A 15,364-nucleotide genomic window follows, 5' to 3' on the forward strand; every position below is an offset into this window, starting at 1 on the left:
ATTTAGCTCTAGGCTGATCACAGCGATTATTTTAACATGTCTTAGTACATTGATAGGAGTGCATCACTGTGTAAAACACCTGCGTTACTGTTACCTTAGGTGGCACTATGACTATAACTAAATATTGGCACGTAGATGTATTCAGGCCAGGACTGTTATCAAGTGTGAAGTTTGGGATGATTTGGACATTGTATGCATGAGTTATAACTTCATGTTTCATGGTGAAAAATCTAACTTTGTCAGACCACCATGCCGTGCAGTGAAAACTCAAAAGCTTCTCAATTTACCATCAACAAGGCCTTTTAGATGAGACCAACCGAATATGATGTCGATCTGATTAAATCTCTAGGAGGAGTTTGTTAAAGTACGAGGCCTGGAAATGGCAAAGACGCAAGGGCCCTCGAATGTCATAGCTAGAGCAAACTGGCAAACATATGTTTTAGTTTTAAAGCATGGTGCTAATATTGATTTGTGTAGACAGATGAGTGAGTGATTATTATGGTAGGGTTGTGTATTTCAAATGACAATAAAATTTATGTAAAACTTACAACAGTAATTTAGCTCTGCCAGTATAATGTTTTACAGTACATTAGATATAATATAACTGACTTGTAGTTGACATGTTGGTGTAATCAGGGATGGCCCATTGGTAACAATGCACAATTTGAAACTAAACAGATAAAACAAGTTATACTCACTATATATGTACAGAGTTTGTTGACTGTAGCTGAAAAAGGGGCATACCAAAAATGCATATTTTAAAGGGGACAAAATAAAGCCCCCTTATTGTGTCACAAAATTACCACTTTCCATTTGGCATGCCATCATTCACTGCCATAGAACAGACCGTATTCGGATTAATATTGCACATTAATTTGTAGTGTTTGACTACTTTTCAGGCAAATCACAAACTCTCTGGTACCCCAGATAACCTTAAACTCTACTTCAAAGTGCAGCATAACTATTTCAGTATAGGTGGAGCAATGACTTATAATTGGCATGTTGGTGCAATCAGGAATGGCCCATTTTTAACTATGCACAATTTTAAGCTGATGAAACAAAGCATGACCAAATTATACCCACTTCCTAGCCGACTTCCCGTTGGCCAAAGCTTAAGACTGTCAGCCCGATGTTGTCTGGCTTGATGAAATCTATACATCACCGAGGTGACTAGCTGAAAAATGATGTGCAACATAGAATCCCAATAATGCATATAATTCGAAGGGTGCAATACAGAGCCCTCCCCCCACACCTGTCCACACTTCCTGCTGCCAGCTGGTGGTGCTATGACAATGCCCAACATTAGTCACATCCATGTGTTCAGCCCCCAATACCAAATATAAATCTCAATTTTGACCTGAATCACACAATGCAAACCAAAGATATGAGCTCTTCCTATATTTCATTTTTATGCTCTTAATTTTATCACCATGCCAGGGCAACACCGTTGGATATATCTGTTTTGTAATTTATCATCTTCAGTGTCTTGGCATGATGTTGGCCTTGTTTGCTACTGGCCACATAAATCCCCTAGGAGGAGTATTTAAAAATCCAGAGAATGCGTTTTTTCAAACAAACCAAAATGGCAGACTTCCTGTTGGGCAGAGCTAATATAAGCCAAAGGGAAAAATGTATGTCATGGTGAGAATGTCCCCACCAAACCTTGTGGTAATCGGACAAACTGTGTGGCAACCACAAGGATAAACTCATTCGGAAAAGTTTGGGGGCGCTATGGAGTCCATTGGCCACACCCAGGACAAATGACAAGAATTATTGAATATTGCTAATCTTTGATAGGTGTCCCATGTTTCAAGTTTTCTAGTATTCCAAAGGCATGAAATCTGCATTTGCAAACTACTTTCTACCGAATTACAATAACAAATCAAAAGATATCCTAAGATAAATGAATGTGTAAACTTGTAAACTTTTAAGTTTTCAGCCATCGTAAGCCCCTCAAAAGACAGCAGGAAAATTTCAAAATCCTTGCATCCAACATGGCTGACTTCCTGTTGGGTGGAGTCAGATAAAACCAAGTGAACTTTCTTACATGATGAGATCAATAACCATATCTCGTGCACCTCTGAGCAACTCCATCCCAACCATTGACTGTGTTTGGTGGTGCTGTAGCACTCCGAGACCACACCCAAGCCTAAACACTACATAACGTTTTGATTTTACGCAGGTCTGATGTGTATGCCACGTTTTGAGTTTTCACATATGACAGATGACTAAAAAATGAGTGAATGTGTTAAAAAAAAATAAAAATGAATCATAATTGTGAAAAAACATTCCAAAAACTATTGTTTTTTTTGCACCTCCAGTGTTCGTGCCCTAATAATAATAAATGGAACAGATCTAATCGGACCTCACACCATCGGTGCTTGGGCCCTAATAATAATAAATGGAGTAGATCTAAAAGGGCATCATGACGTTGGTCCTTGGGCCCTAATAATAAACGGTGCAGATACAGTAGGGCCTCACACATAGACAGACCTGTGGCAAAATTTAAAATGGGCCTTGAGTTCTTAAATATGACCAGGTACATTTATATGGCCAAAAGTATGTGAACACCTGACTTTTATACCCATATGTGGGACTTCCCCAAACTGCCACAAAATTGAAGGAACACAATTGTCTATATGTCTCTATGCTGTAGAATTGATTTATGATCACTGGCACTAAGGGACCCAAATTTATCCCAGCATGACAATGCCCCTGTGCACAAAATGAGGTCCTTGGCACATGGTTCACCAAGGTTGGTGTGGAAGAACTTGAGCGCACAAAGCCCTGACCTTAACCCCACTGAACATCTTTCGGTTGAACTGGAATGCAGACTGTATGCTGCTTCTTCTTGCCCAATATTGCTGTTGCCCAACTTCAGCCACACTCAAATCTATTGCAAAACCTTCCCAAAAGCATTGAGACTGTTATAGCTGCAATGGGTGGAGTAACTTCATATTCATGCCCATGGCTTTGGAATGGGATGTTTAACAAGCGCACGTGTGGTGGTCAGGTGTCCACATACTTTTGGCCATGTAGTGTAAATAACATTTCTGTATGACAAACAGGATGGTAGATATTGAACTCTGACATTTGACAAACGATAAACCAAGACTAAACAAATTGACTTTAGACATTACTTGGACTAAGAACAGCTTGGTAAAGATTAATAAGGCATTTTGTATTTGGCCTACCTACGATAAGGGCTATGAATAAACTTTATCTGCCAGTTGCTGCTATGGTAGGTTGGAATGATTAGATGAGCCACCATATGTATAATTCCTTTACTGGCTTGATGTTTGGATGGCCCAAACATAGTGAAGACAATATTTGCTTTCTGTTTGTATAAATACAGATTTTTTTTTCTTAATAACAGATGCTGACAAGCGCATCAAGGTGGCCCAGCCAGTGGTAGAGATGGACGGAGATGAGATGACTAGGATAATCTGGGAATTCATCAAAGAAAAGGTGAAAAAAGTGGGAGCCTGTGAAGGGAGTAGGGGAAACTGACTGCAGGGAGTGACTGTTCTATTTTTATATTTGTGACATGAGTGTGTGCAAAAGAAAACATAATGAGGGAGGAAAAGAGCAACACAGAGGTAAAATTGGGGTAATGAAAGAAGTGAAACTAAACGAGAAGTTTTAAGCTAAAACTTGGGGTTGGGGCTGGGATGACACCAACTGCTGACCATTCTTGGAAACTGACTGATGGTGAACAGGTTTTGTTAACTTCTAGAATATAGCTGACTCAGAGGATGCATAATAGCTATTGGTCCCATGACAGTAAAGTAGAACAGTTATGTTATTGCAGAGATAAAATGCATATAGTTGTAGTAATTTTTAATTACAAGACAGTAAAGATTGTCAGTGAATGCAAAATACATTGCCTGTAGTTATTTGCATTTTCATTGGTTCCAGTGTATAAAGTGAAGCTTTCAGACAATGCTATATTCTATAGTCATGTTGAATAATAAATGTGCAATTAAGATCAAATGTTAAGATAAATGTAGTGCAATTCTATTGGCATTGCTTATGTTTACTGGTAATGCTTGATGTGAGTAATTGAAATAATTGTAGAGGGTTGACATTTGGCCTCATATCTACACAGTGGTGTGTGTGTGTGTGTGTGTGTGTGTGTGTATGGTGTTCTTGTCTCTCCTGTATACATGCATCTGATCTCCTAAGCTCATCCTGTCCAATGTTGATGTGGAGCTGAAATACTATGACCTGGGCCTCCCCTACCGTGACCAGACTAATGACCAGGTCACCATTGACTCTGCCTTAGCAACCAAGAAGTACAATGTTGCTGTCAAGTGTGCGACCATCACTCCTGACGAGGCCAGGGTCGAAGGTAAAGTTATTCTTTTTGTTTAGTATTTTAGCTTTCCCGTTATAACTTTAATTACCACAATTAATCAACTAGCCAGACTGAAGATGCCATACTCTCACTCAGAATTCAAGTTGAAGAAAATGTGGAAAAGTCCTAATGGAACCATCAGAAACATCTTGGGTGGCACAGTTTTTCGTGAACCCATTATCTGCATGAACATTCCCAGACTTGTTCCTGGTTGGACACAGCCCATCACAATTGGCAGACATGCCTTTGGTGACCAGGTCTTCTATTCTTGGATTATTTTATTCTTAGTAAATTACAACAGATGTCTTTCTTTAACCTTGTGTGTAATTATGTAATTATTTCCTGTTTACAGTACAGAGCCACAGACTTTGTTGTGAATACACCAGGCAAATTTATGATCAGCTTTATTCCCGCTGATGGAAGCAAAGGCCAGGAGTGGGAAGTGTTCAATTTCCTTGGGGGTGGCTGTGGCATGGGCATGTACAATACTGATGAGGTCAGGGAAATGTATATATATTTTTAAAATTGTTCCTTTTTATTTTGTTAATTAATTATTTAGTGATTGTGCATTGAAAAGCAAATGATTAATATTCTTTTAGATCAGAATCCTAGAGAAATGCTAGGCCATTGGTTTCTGAAAGAGCAAAAGGGATGCACAGTTTAAAATTTTTTCATTCTTTAAATTATATTTCTGATAATCTCTCAATTGACCTTGACTAGGCCCTTCTTAATGTTTAAGCACAGCACTCCTTAATATGGTAGGTGCTGTGTCTACTGTGTGAAGAAATTCCCATTCTTTTATTCTCAGTACCTATGAGTATTTTTCCATTTATCTGGATAAAAAGCAGCATAAATGTAATTAACATTAATAGTGAAGGCTATTATATTGATGTGATAAGGCTATGATGGTATTATATAGACTGTAAAATATTACCAACACACACTGAAGAAAAGCTACAGGACTTAGAGATGACTGAATTGAAGGTCTTGAAATATATTAAAGAAACACATGAATGTTTTCCACTAACTGTCTAAACCCCAAATTAAGTGTCTGTGCAGTTACTGTAGTTCATGGTTCTAAACATTTCAGTCTAGCTCATGTTGCAAACAGAAATTATAACCAGCACACATTGTACTACACCAAAGAAGATTGATCAGTGGAGCTCTGTTAAGTCAAATACAGCCATGAGTTAAAACTCTGACAAACTATCAAAAAGCAAACAATTCGATGCCTAAGTCATAGAGGCACTAGTCAATTAAGAGAACCAGGAAACACATTTTATTTATTGTGGTGATATGTGGAAGTATTAAACACAAATTTGTTGTGTACAGCAGTACCCACACACTGAAAGCTAGAATGAAGGTTTTGTTTGTTTTTTTTTTTTTTAAACCAACTAAAAAGAAGCTGTAGGTCAAGAATATGAATCAAGTTATTTTAAAAACCTAACATTTGCATTTTGCCTGCATTTTCCTACTTGCTGAAGGGCTCATATTTCAAATGATTATGATCTCTCTCTCTCTCTCTCTCTCTCTCTCTATCTCTCTCTCTCCCCCCACAAGTCCATCACTGGCTTTGCTCACAGCTGCTTCCAGTATGCTATCCAGAAAAAATGGCCTCTTTACATGAGCACTAAGAATACCATCTTGAAAGCGTATGATGGGCGTTTCAAGGACATCTTCCAGGACATCTTCGAGAAGTGAGCTTTGTTGAACATAGATGAATAGTGCACAGTTTAGAAAGTGAAAGAACTACCCTAGATGGCCAAAAATATGTGGCCACTCATCATACTTGTATGTGCTTCTTGAACATCCCTTTCCAAAACTAATTGATGTAGAATTTGCTGAAAGTCTCCACTTTTCAGGGAAGGCATTCCACTAGGCTTTGAAGCATGGCTGTGGGGATTTGTTTATTCAGCCACAAGAGCATTAGCAAGGTTGGGTGCCCTCACTTTGTGCACATGAGCATTGTCATGCTGGAGCAGGTTTGGGCTAGGCCTCTTGGTTCAGGTGAAGGGAAATCTTAATCCTATAGCATACAAGGACATCCTATAGAATTGTGTGTTTCCATCTTTGTGGCAGTAGTTTGGGGAAGGGTGTGATTGACAGGTCTTCTCAAACTTTTGGCCATGTAGTGTACATCTGGCTCTACTGCACTTTCACCCTTCCTAACCGCCAAGGGTGGTGACTATCACCTGGACAACATATTCCACGATGTCATAAGCAGGGTTCGAACAGTCATGAAAAACCTGGAAAAATCATGGAATTTTAAAATAGCAATTTCCAGGCCTGGAGAAGTTTTAGAAAAATAAATAAAAACCAGAAACCTTTCGAAAAGTCATGGAAAATTGAATCACAAATATCTTTTTTTTTTTTAATTAAAAGATGTTGTACAATCATTCTGCCCCAGAAAAAGAACAGTTCAAATAAATTATTGAAAGCCCAATATTGCCATGACATTCATGTCCATGATGAGTGTATGTAAACCTCCGGCCACAACTGTATATATTATAATGTATTAAATAAAACAGAGTAAGATGTCCTCCAGCCTTGCTAATAGTATAATTATAAACCATCTTGGTTAAAGTGATCTTTAACTGCAATCGGAAGAAATTGATTTGGCAACCAGCTAAGCTTGTTATACAATTATTACAAAATTAACATGTATTGTGTATAAAAAGTTGACACCACTATTAAAATGACAGGAGTTATTGATGTAAAAAAAATATTTTTTAACTAAGATCAGTCGTATTAGATCTTTTCCCACCTTTATTGTGATATAGCAACCAACAATTGTCAAGTGTAAAAAATGTTATAGGAAAAAGAAACTTTAAAAAAACCCGGTTGTGTAAGTGGGTGCACCCTTTTATAATGGACCTTCTAGTGTGTGTGTGTGTTACATGCACAGTGGGGGAAATAAGTATTGAATGCCTCAACATTTTTTCAGTAAATATATTTCCAATGAGACTATTCACATGAAATTTTCACCAGGCATTAGTAATGACATAAGAAAGCCGGAAATATAAAGAATTCCAAGCATTAAAACCCATAAATAAAGTTATGTATAATAAAGTGGAATGACACAGGAAAAAGTATTGAACATAAGAAAAAGCAGTTCTCCAAGGCAAGGTTAGGCAAGGAACCAGCTGAAATGACTAAGTAATTATATTTCCTCTTTGTGCAAATTATCAGCTCGGTTAATAAACTGATGGTCTATAAAAAGGATTTTTGTTACCTTATTGTAACATTATTGTTGCAAAACATATTGATGGAATCAGTTACAGATGTATTTCCAAACTTCTGAATCCTCCAGTAAGCACCATTGGGGCCATTATCCGCAAATGGAAGCACCATCACTCAGTCATCAACCGGCCACATACAGGAGCTCCTCACATGATTTCTGACCAGGGAGTCAGAAGAGTAGCTCAAGAGCCAAAAACCACTCGGAAAGGGCTCCAAAAACACTTGGAGGCAGCAGGTACCATCGTCACAGACAAAACAATAGGCAATGCACTCCACTGCTCATGCTCACCCCACAAGACTCCATTACTAAAGAAAAGGCATGTCAAGCTCGTTTAAAGTTTGCTACAACTCATTTGGACAAGCCTATGAAATACTTGGAGAGTGTAGTCTGGTTAGACGAGAGCAAAATTTAACTTTTTGGCTGTCATACTACACACCTTGTTTGGAGAAGAAATGGCACTGCACATCACTCTAAAACACTATACCAACAGTGAAGTTTTGAGGTGTAAGCATCATGGTGTGGGACTGTTTCATCACATGGTACTGGCAAACTTCATATAATTGTAGAAACGATGAATGGAGCCCTTTACCAGGAGATTCTTGAGAAGAATCTGCTACCTTCCACCAGGATGATGACGACGATACATGGCTGGACCTTCCAGCAGGACAGTAATCCAAAGCATAGAGCAAAGGAAATTCACAGTTTCCAAGATTTATTGACAATGTTTATTGTATTTCATTTAGCCTGTTCAATAATTTTTTCCTGTCATTCCACTTTATTACACATGACTTAATTTATGGACATTAATGTTTGGATTTCTTTATATGTGTGAATTTCTTGAGTTAATACAAAAGTCTGGTGAAAAGTTCATGTGAATAACCTCATGGGAAATGTATTAACTGAAAAAAATGTTGACAAGTTCAATATTTATTTCCCCCACTGTACAGATGTGGCCATTAAAAAAGGGATCCTACGATTTCATGCAGAATCACGCACTTGCTGTGGGACCAGGAAATACAGGACCAGTAGGGGGCAGTCATGTTTCATTTGACTAAACACAGCTTGCTAATAGATACAGTACTTCTGCCTGGACATATACTGTATACACATATATTCTTTTACCAACCAAATGGTGCTTTTTCTTGTACTGAAACCCATGATCTGCTTGCGCCTGGCCAGTGGATCTATGAACCTCTCTCGGAAACATTTGGCAACAAGTAGAAGTGCACATTAAATGTTGTCAATCCTGAAAACTATTAAATATGTGGTCTGTTAGAGTATAAGAAAAAAATGTAATATGGTTTACATAAAAATATTACGTTTCTCATCAACAAGTTTCTGTTACAAGAGTGAGCATGGTCGAGTCACATGGTATAGGTAAACAATATGCATGGTGCATGTGTATTTGGGTAGTGCAGTGGTATCATGCAGGTTTAGTGTGGCTGGGGTTTGAGTCTCAGCTTAGTTCAATGTTTTTAAATAAGTGGGTTATTTTTTCCACTGTAGAAAGTTCCTCAAGCTAATGTTGAATGAATTCCATGTCCTCCTTTATAGCCAATGGAAACTTTTGTTCTTTTCTTAGATTAAAAGTTATTTAAGAACTGGTTAAAAGTGAACACAGAAGTCCACACACTGGCAGGGAAAAAAAACCTCATTGAATTTACTTACTTCCTACTTCGGTTTCATGTCATTGAATTGAGTTATATTGTACCGTACTGTATGAATCAATCAAAATTCACGTATGTGTATGTACAATTACAATCAAAATTATTCAACCCACCTTGCAAATCAGGTTTGTCAATTTAGCCTTTCAGTTGTTTGCAATGAACAAACCAAACAAAAGCAATTGAAATAGTTCAACACAATGAATGCTTTGAGTGGTTTCTCCAAATGCAACTGAAAATGCAACTTTTCTCGTGTTTCAAAATTATTCAACCCCTTCTCTGCATCTTTAGTATTTAGTAGAGCACCCTTTTGCTGTTATGACCTGCTGCAAACGAGATGCATAAACAGACACCAGCTTCTGGCAACGTTTCTGAGGAATCTTAGCCCATTCCTTATGAGCAATGGCCTCCAGTTCAGTAATATTCTTGGGTTTGCATGCTGCAAACTAAAATATAAATATGATTTTGAGCCAACCTGTGCTTTTGGGTCAGTAATGGTGTATGTCTTGGAGTTCTGGCATGTGAACCTGCGTTTAGTACGTGCCATACTGTGCTCACTCGGTGCCTGTTGCCACCAAGACTTGCTGCAGGTCTTTTGCAGTCATTCGAGGGTTTTTCACAACCCATCTTCTTAAAAATCTGGTTGAAGCTGTTTGATGGCTTCCTTTTTCTGCCCCGTCCAGGTATTTCATTAATTTTCTGCTCCTAGCCAGTTCAGGTATTTCATGTGTTCCAGCTCAAACACACCTGATGCAACTAATGAAGCGCTTTATTATTTGCATCAGGTGTGCTTGAGACAACACCTGTTTTGCACATTTGTGCTGTTGTGAGGGATTCTATTCAGGGGGTTGAATAACTTTGAAACTGGAGAAATCATTAAGTTGCATTTTCAGTTGAATTTGGGGAACCACTTGAAGCATTCATTGTGTTGAACTTTCAGTTGCTTTTGTTTGATTTTTTTTTTCATTGTAAACAGCTGAAAGTCTGTAAATTGTCAAACGTGATGTGCAATGGGGGTTGAATAAGTTTGATTGCAACTGTGTTGCAAAGTAAGTTTGTCTCTTCGGCTGCAGCTCCTGCCCCAGTAAAAAGGGTATAGCGATGCTCCTAGTATAATCCTGTAAAAGCATTTTAAAAAATTAAATAAAATAAATAATACAACAGTTTGGTGGCCATTAGTTCGCCAGCTTGATGCAGTTATTGCAAGCAAGGTATATGCAACCAAATAGTGTTATTTACTTAAGACTATCTGTTCCTATACTTTTGCTCACCTAAGAACTGGGTGGTTTGCCACCAAAGTTATTCAACACATCTAAATGTACATATCAGGAAATGAATACTGAAATTGTGATCTGTTGTCTCATATTTATCTTTTGAGTTCAAACACAAATGTCTTAATTGGATTTAAAAAATTACAAAAGATTTATGAAAAGATATATGAATATTTACTTGCATGTGTATCTGTTTAGTTATAACACTCCAAAAATAACCAAATCATGTATACAAGAATAATTATGTATAATCATACTCCAAAATTAAATGACTCATTGTACAATTAATATATATGATCATGTTTGTGTTTTAGAGCAATTCCACATTTAGCTACAAAAATGGAATTGCAATACATTTTAATTTATCTCTTCAAAGCTCAATCAAGTCGATGTTGGTAGTTGATTGTCTATAGCTCAGTACACCAGTAACATTAGTTAGCTATAGCTAATTTGCTGGCTACCCAGTTTGGAATTCTGCATGTAAATGTGTCATACTTCAAAATGCACTACTAAATTAAAACAAATATACACGAAGCATCCATTTTATTAGGAACACTTGCACATTCACGCTGTTATCTAATTCTGTGTAAACTCTAGAGACTGTGTGTGAAATTCCCAGGAGATCAGTTTGAGTTTATGAAATACTCAAACCCTTCTGGTTCCAACATCCATGCCGCAATCAGAGTCAGAGATCAATATTTTTTCTTAATTCTGATATGTGATGTGAACATTAAGTGAAGCTCTTGATTTTTACCTGCATGATTTTTTGCATTGCACTGTTTCCACATGATTGTCTGATTAAATAACTGCCTGAATGTACAGGTGTTCCTAATAAAGTGGACAGTAAGCATATAACATACAGTCCCCTCTGAAACTATTGGTATAGCAAGGCCAATTCATTTGTTTGTGCTGTACACCAGACATTTGGGTTTGAGATCAAAATATGTCTTATTTCCTGTTATTTACATCTAGTTGTGTTAAACAAAAAACAAACATAGAACATTTTGTTTCAGACCACCCAATTTTTAGGCTAGCAAAAGTATAAGAACAAGTTTTGAAGTAAATAACAGTTAATATTTGGTTGCATATCCCTTGCATCAAGGTTGTGGCTCACTGACATCGACAAATTGTTGGATTATTCTTTTGTGATGCTTTTCCAGGCTTTTATTGCAGCCTCTTTCATTGTTGTTTGTTTTGGGGTTCTCCCTTCAGTCTCCTCTTCAGGAAGTGAAAAGCATGCTCAGTTGGGTTAAGGCTTAGAGACTGTCTTGGCTGGTCTAAAACCTTCCAGTTTTCCCCTGATAAAGTCCTTTTTTCAGTTGACAGTGTGATTTGGATCATTGTCTTGCTGCATGATAAAGTTCCTCCTGATTAATTTGGATGCATTTCTCTGTAAATTGGCAGGCAAAATGTTCCTGAAACTTACTTCATTCTGCTGCTGCCATCAAAAGTTGTATCAATGAAGCTTAGTGAGCCTGTTCCAGAAGCAGCCATGCAAGCCCAAGCCATGACATTACCATCACCATGTTTGGGATCCTTTCTTTCGCTACTCTTTGGCCTTTCCATTACTTTGAGGTTAATCTTGGTTCTAGAACTTTTGGGGCTTATCTCTGTATTTCTTTTTGAATTCCAATCTGGCTTTCTGATTCTTACTGTTGGTGAGTGGTTTGTATCTTGTGGCATGGCCTCTCTATTTCTGCTCTCAAAGTCTTCTTGGATTGTGATACCTTCACACCTGCCATGTCTAGGTTGCTGATGTCACTGTCCTATTGTGACACATCCTACTGTCCTGATGTCACTGTCCTATTTTTGGGTTTTTCTTCACAGCTCTCACAATGTTCATCAGCTGTTTTCCTTGGCCAACTCATTCGTTGTCTGTTGTTCAGTACATAAGTGGCTTCTTCTTTTTCAGGACATTCCAAATTGTTTTCTCGGCTATGCCCAATGTTTATGCATTCGCTCTGATTGATTTTCCCTCTCTTCTCAGCTTCAAAATGGTTTGCTTGTCTCCCATACAGCTACATGTAAAAAGGCTTATCCTTTTTAACAAATGCAGTCTTCAGAGATGAAACTGAAGTCTAAAACCAAGAGTAGATGTTCAGAGCTATTTCTTGTTTAAACAATCCATCTAATGGGACACACCTGGGTAACAAACATCTGTCAGTCACATGTTTCAAATTTTTTTTTTTTCTCAATTATGTCTGCCACATGTTGTGATAGCTAGCATGCTTAGCAAATTTAGCTTGTTACCAATAAATTGGGTCACTTGTGTTAGTGTTTGGGCGAGAGTGCCTTAATGTGTGCAAGGAGGATGGCCGTGTCCCAGGTAGCCTGATCATTGGTTTGAGCACATAGATGTCAGACATCCAAATACTTCACTGTCTCTGTGTCTTTGAGTGTAGGAATCAACTAGTGTACTTGTATAGATCTTGTATAAACACCAATGTCCAGGTGATATTTACCACTGCTATCGGTTAGAAGGAATATAACAAATTGTTAAAGGGAAACCCATCTAGCAAGACTTGTATGGCTTATTAGATTTATGCTGACATCCGCTATATAAATCCGCTACACTAAAACGCTCAGTTTTTAAAAAAAATTAAATAAATCCTTGCACTCGTAGGCCGCCACTGCTGTTTACGTCGCAATGCATTCTGGGTGATGTCAAATGGTTGCAACGGTCTTGATTCTCCAGCGATATAAATATGTCTTCAGCCTTTTCAATTTGAACCGGAGTGTAACATGCGAGGAGGCTAATATAGAAGACATTACTCAAAATGAAGATGATCAGAGAAGTGAGGAGGTGAGAGTGGGGCAAAGTCGATGGTGTCTCTGCAGCAACTGCTTGTCTATGCCACCTGAGAGCATTTGTTGTTCAATGTAAGCATATGGATTAAACTATCGTTTTATGATGAAACATATTAGAATATCAGTAATTTTGGAGATTATCAGCCATCTTGCCGTCGGATACTTTATCCTGTTAAAATTCCAACGGCTGCCAGTGCGCTGTCGCCATGTTATGAGCAAATCTACACAGCTTCTGTTTGTACGAAGGTACACATATCTAAGATTAAGCTAAGCTAAGATTCTTGTGATTTGATTGATATAAACTGTTTTGACCTACAATCAATGTCTCTGTCAGACCACCGATATACAAGCACTTATGAAACGGAGGCAACTTGCCTCATATGAAGCCTCATAGTAATCTACTGATCCATAATATCCTGACAAAAACAGTCTTGTTACACTGGCAAAGGTCCAGTTATGTAAAAATATTTAGTCCACCTTTCAAAAGAGACAAAAGCCATGCATGTACTCCAAATGGTTCAAGAACATCTTTAAGTTTATTTTGGGTATTCCTTGGCTAGGCATTTTAGGCTAATTTTACAGGAGCTTTATGTAATGAGAATATACATATAAAAAACACACTAACAAGATGCTTACAGGTTTGATTATTTTTACAGATATCCCCTGTATCACAACACACAAGAACTAGAAAATTAAAGCCAAAAGCAGCACAGTGTGGCATTCTTTTCCTGCTGAAGTGGCTAGTAGCTAATTCTTTTGAGTGCTCAAGTGCAACCATTTTAGGTCATCAACTCAGAGTGCATTGCATAGGTTAAATATGTATTAGATATTAAGGATTTTTAAAGTAATTAACATTTCATGTGTTTCTAACCATGTATTTTAGTAGGAAAGGGCAATTACATGATAAGGCCCACAAATCTTCATAGTTGGGGTTCCTTTAAAAGTAGAAGCATCAGTCATTTGCAAGAAGCAGTGTACTCAGCTATTTATTAACATGTCAACAGGAAATATAAGCCTGAGTTTGACAAGCTGAAGATCTGGTATGAGCACAGACTTATTGATGACATGGTGGCACAAGTGTTGAAGTCCTCTGGTGCTTTTGTTTGGGCTTGCAAGAACTATGATGGAGATGTCCAGTCAGATATTTTGGCTCAAGGTAAGTTTTATAATACACAAAGTTTACAGAGAAACTCTTTCATCCTTTAAAACTATTTCTTTGTTCTAAAGATAAAGCCATTTTCATCAGAACTACTTTTTAAATAATAGTATATTCTTTCAAAACTGTCAAGACTCTCCTAAGGAGTATTTTTTTAAAATAAATGTTAACAAATTTTAATTCTTTAGAAGTCTTTTCATTATTAGTCCCCAGGAACTCTGTTGTTGTCTTTAACCATGTCCTTTATTCCTAGTTTTCAAATGTGAATTTCCCACAAGTGTAAAATCCATTTGAGATCCATTAACAGTAGGATAAACCATAGATCAACACAAAATATTCATTGGTCATTGATCTTCACATATCGGGTAATGCATACACACAGTGCCCTCCACTAATATTGTCACCCTTGGTAAATACGAGTGAAGAAGGCTGTGTAAAAAATATTTATTGTTCAACCTTTTGGTCTTTTTGTTTAAAAAAAAAAAAAATCTGCTACCATGCATATCAAACAATTGCAAATACAACACAGGTTTAGAAAAAGATAAATCAATATAGGTGTGCAACAATTATTGCCACCCCTATAAATTCATTTGAGAAACTATATTTGAAATATATTCCCATTGATATTTCATTTTTTTTAGTACACCTGGGTGACAAGGAACAGGAAATTGTTGAACCATGGCTTCATATTTTCACAGGGGTATAAATCAGAAACAACACATTCCCTTAGCCAAAATACCTTAGTCATTCATAACAATGGGTTAGACCAAGAAATGTAGCTGTGGTGATGTCACGATCGTTAGCCACTTCCCATTTTGTGAATCTTATCAGAAAATAGGACAAGCATTAAAAATACCCATTTCGACC

At 37.5% G+C, this 15,364-nt stretch overlaps 1 protein-coding gene across 1 annotated transcript in view; it reads left to right on the plus strand.

The window, feature by feature from the left end:
• idh2 (isocitrate dehydrogenase (NADP(+)) 2) overlaps positions 1 to 15,364 on the plus strand; it is a 64,593-nt gene that overhangs the window by 36,313 nt on the left and 12,916 nt on the right. Inside the window, exons 2-7 of the mRNA XM_017465598.2 lie at positions 3,377 to 3,468; positions 4,186 to 4,351; positions 4,454 to 4,614; positions 4,710 to 4,853; positions 5,918 to 6,054; positions 14,346 to 14,497. Coding sequence (XP_017321087.1) covers positions 3,377 to 3,468; positions 4,186 to 4,351; positions 4,454 to 4,614; positions 4,710 to 4,853; positions 5,918 to 6,054; positions 14,346 to 14,497 — 852 coding nt within the window. The remainder of the gene's footprint in view (positions 1 to 3,376; positions 3,469 to 4,185; positions 4,352 to 4,453; positions 4,615 to 4,709; positions 4,854 to 5,917; positions 6,055 to 14,345; positions 14,498 to 15,364) is intronic.

This window comes from Ictalurus punctatus, chromosome 4, assembly GCF_001660625.3.
Source record: "Ictalurus punctatus breed USDA103 chromosome 4, Coco_2.0, whole genome shotgun sequence".
In the NCBI taxonomy this organism is placed as follows: domain Eukaryota; kingdom Metazoa; phylum Chordata; class Actinopteri; order Siluriformes; family Ictaluridae; genus Ictalurus; species Ictalurus punctatus.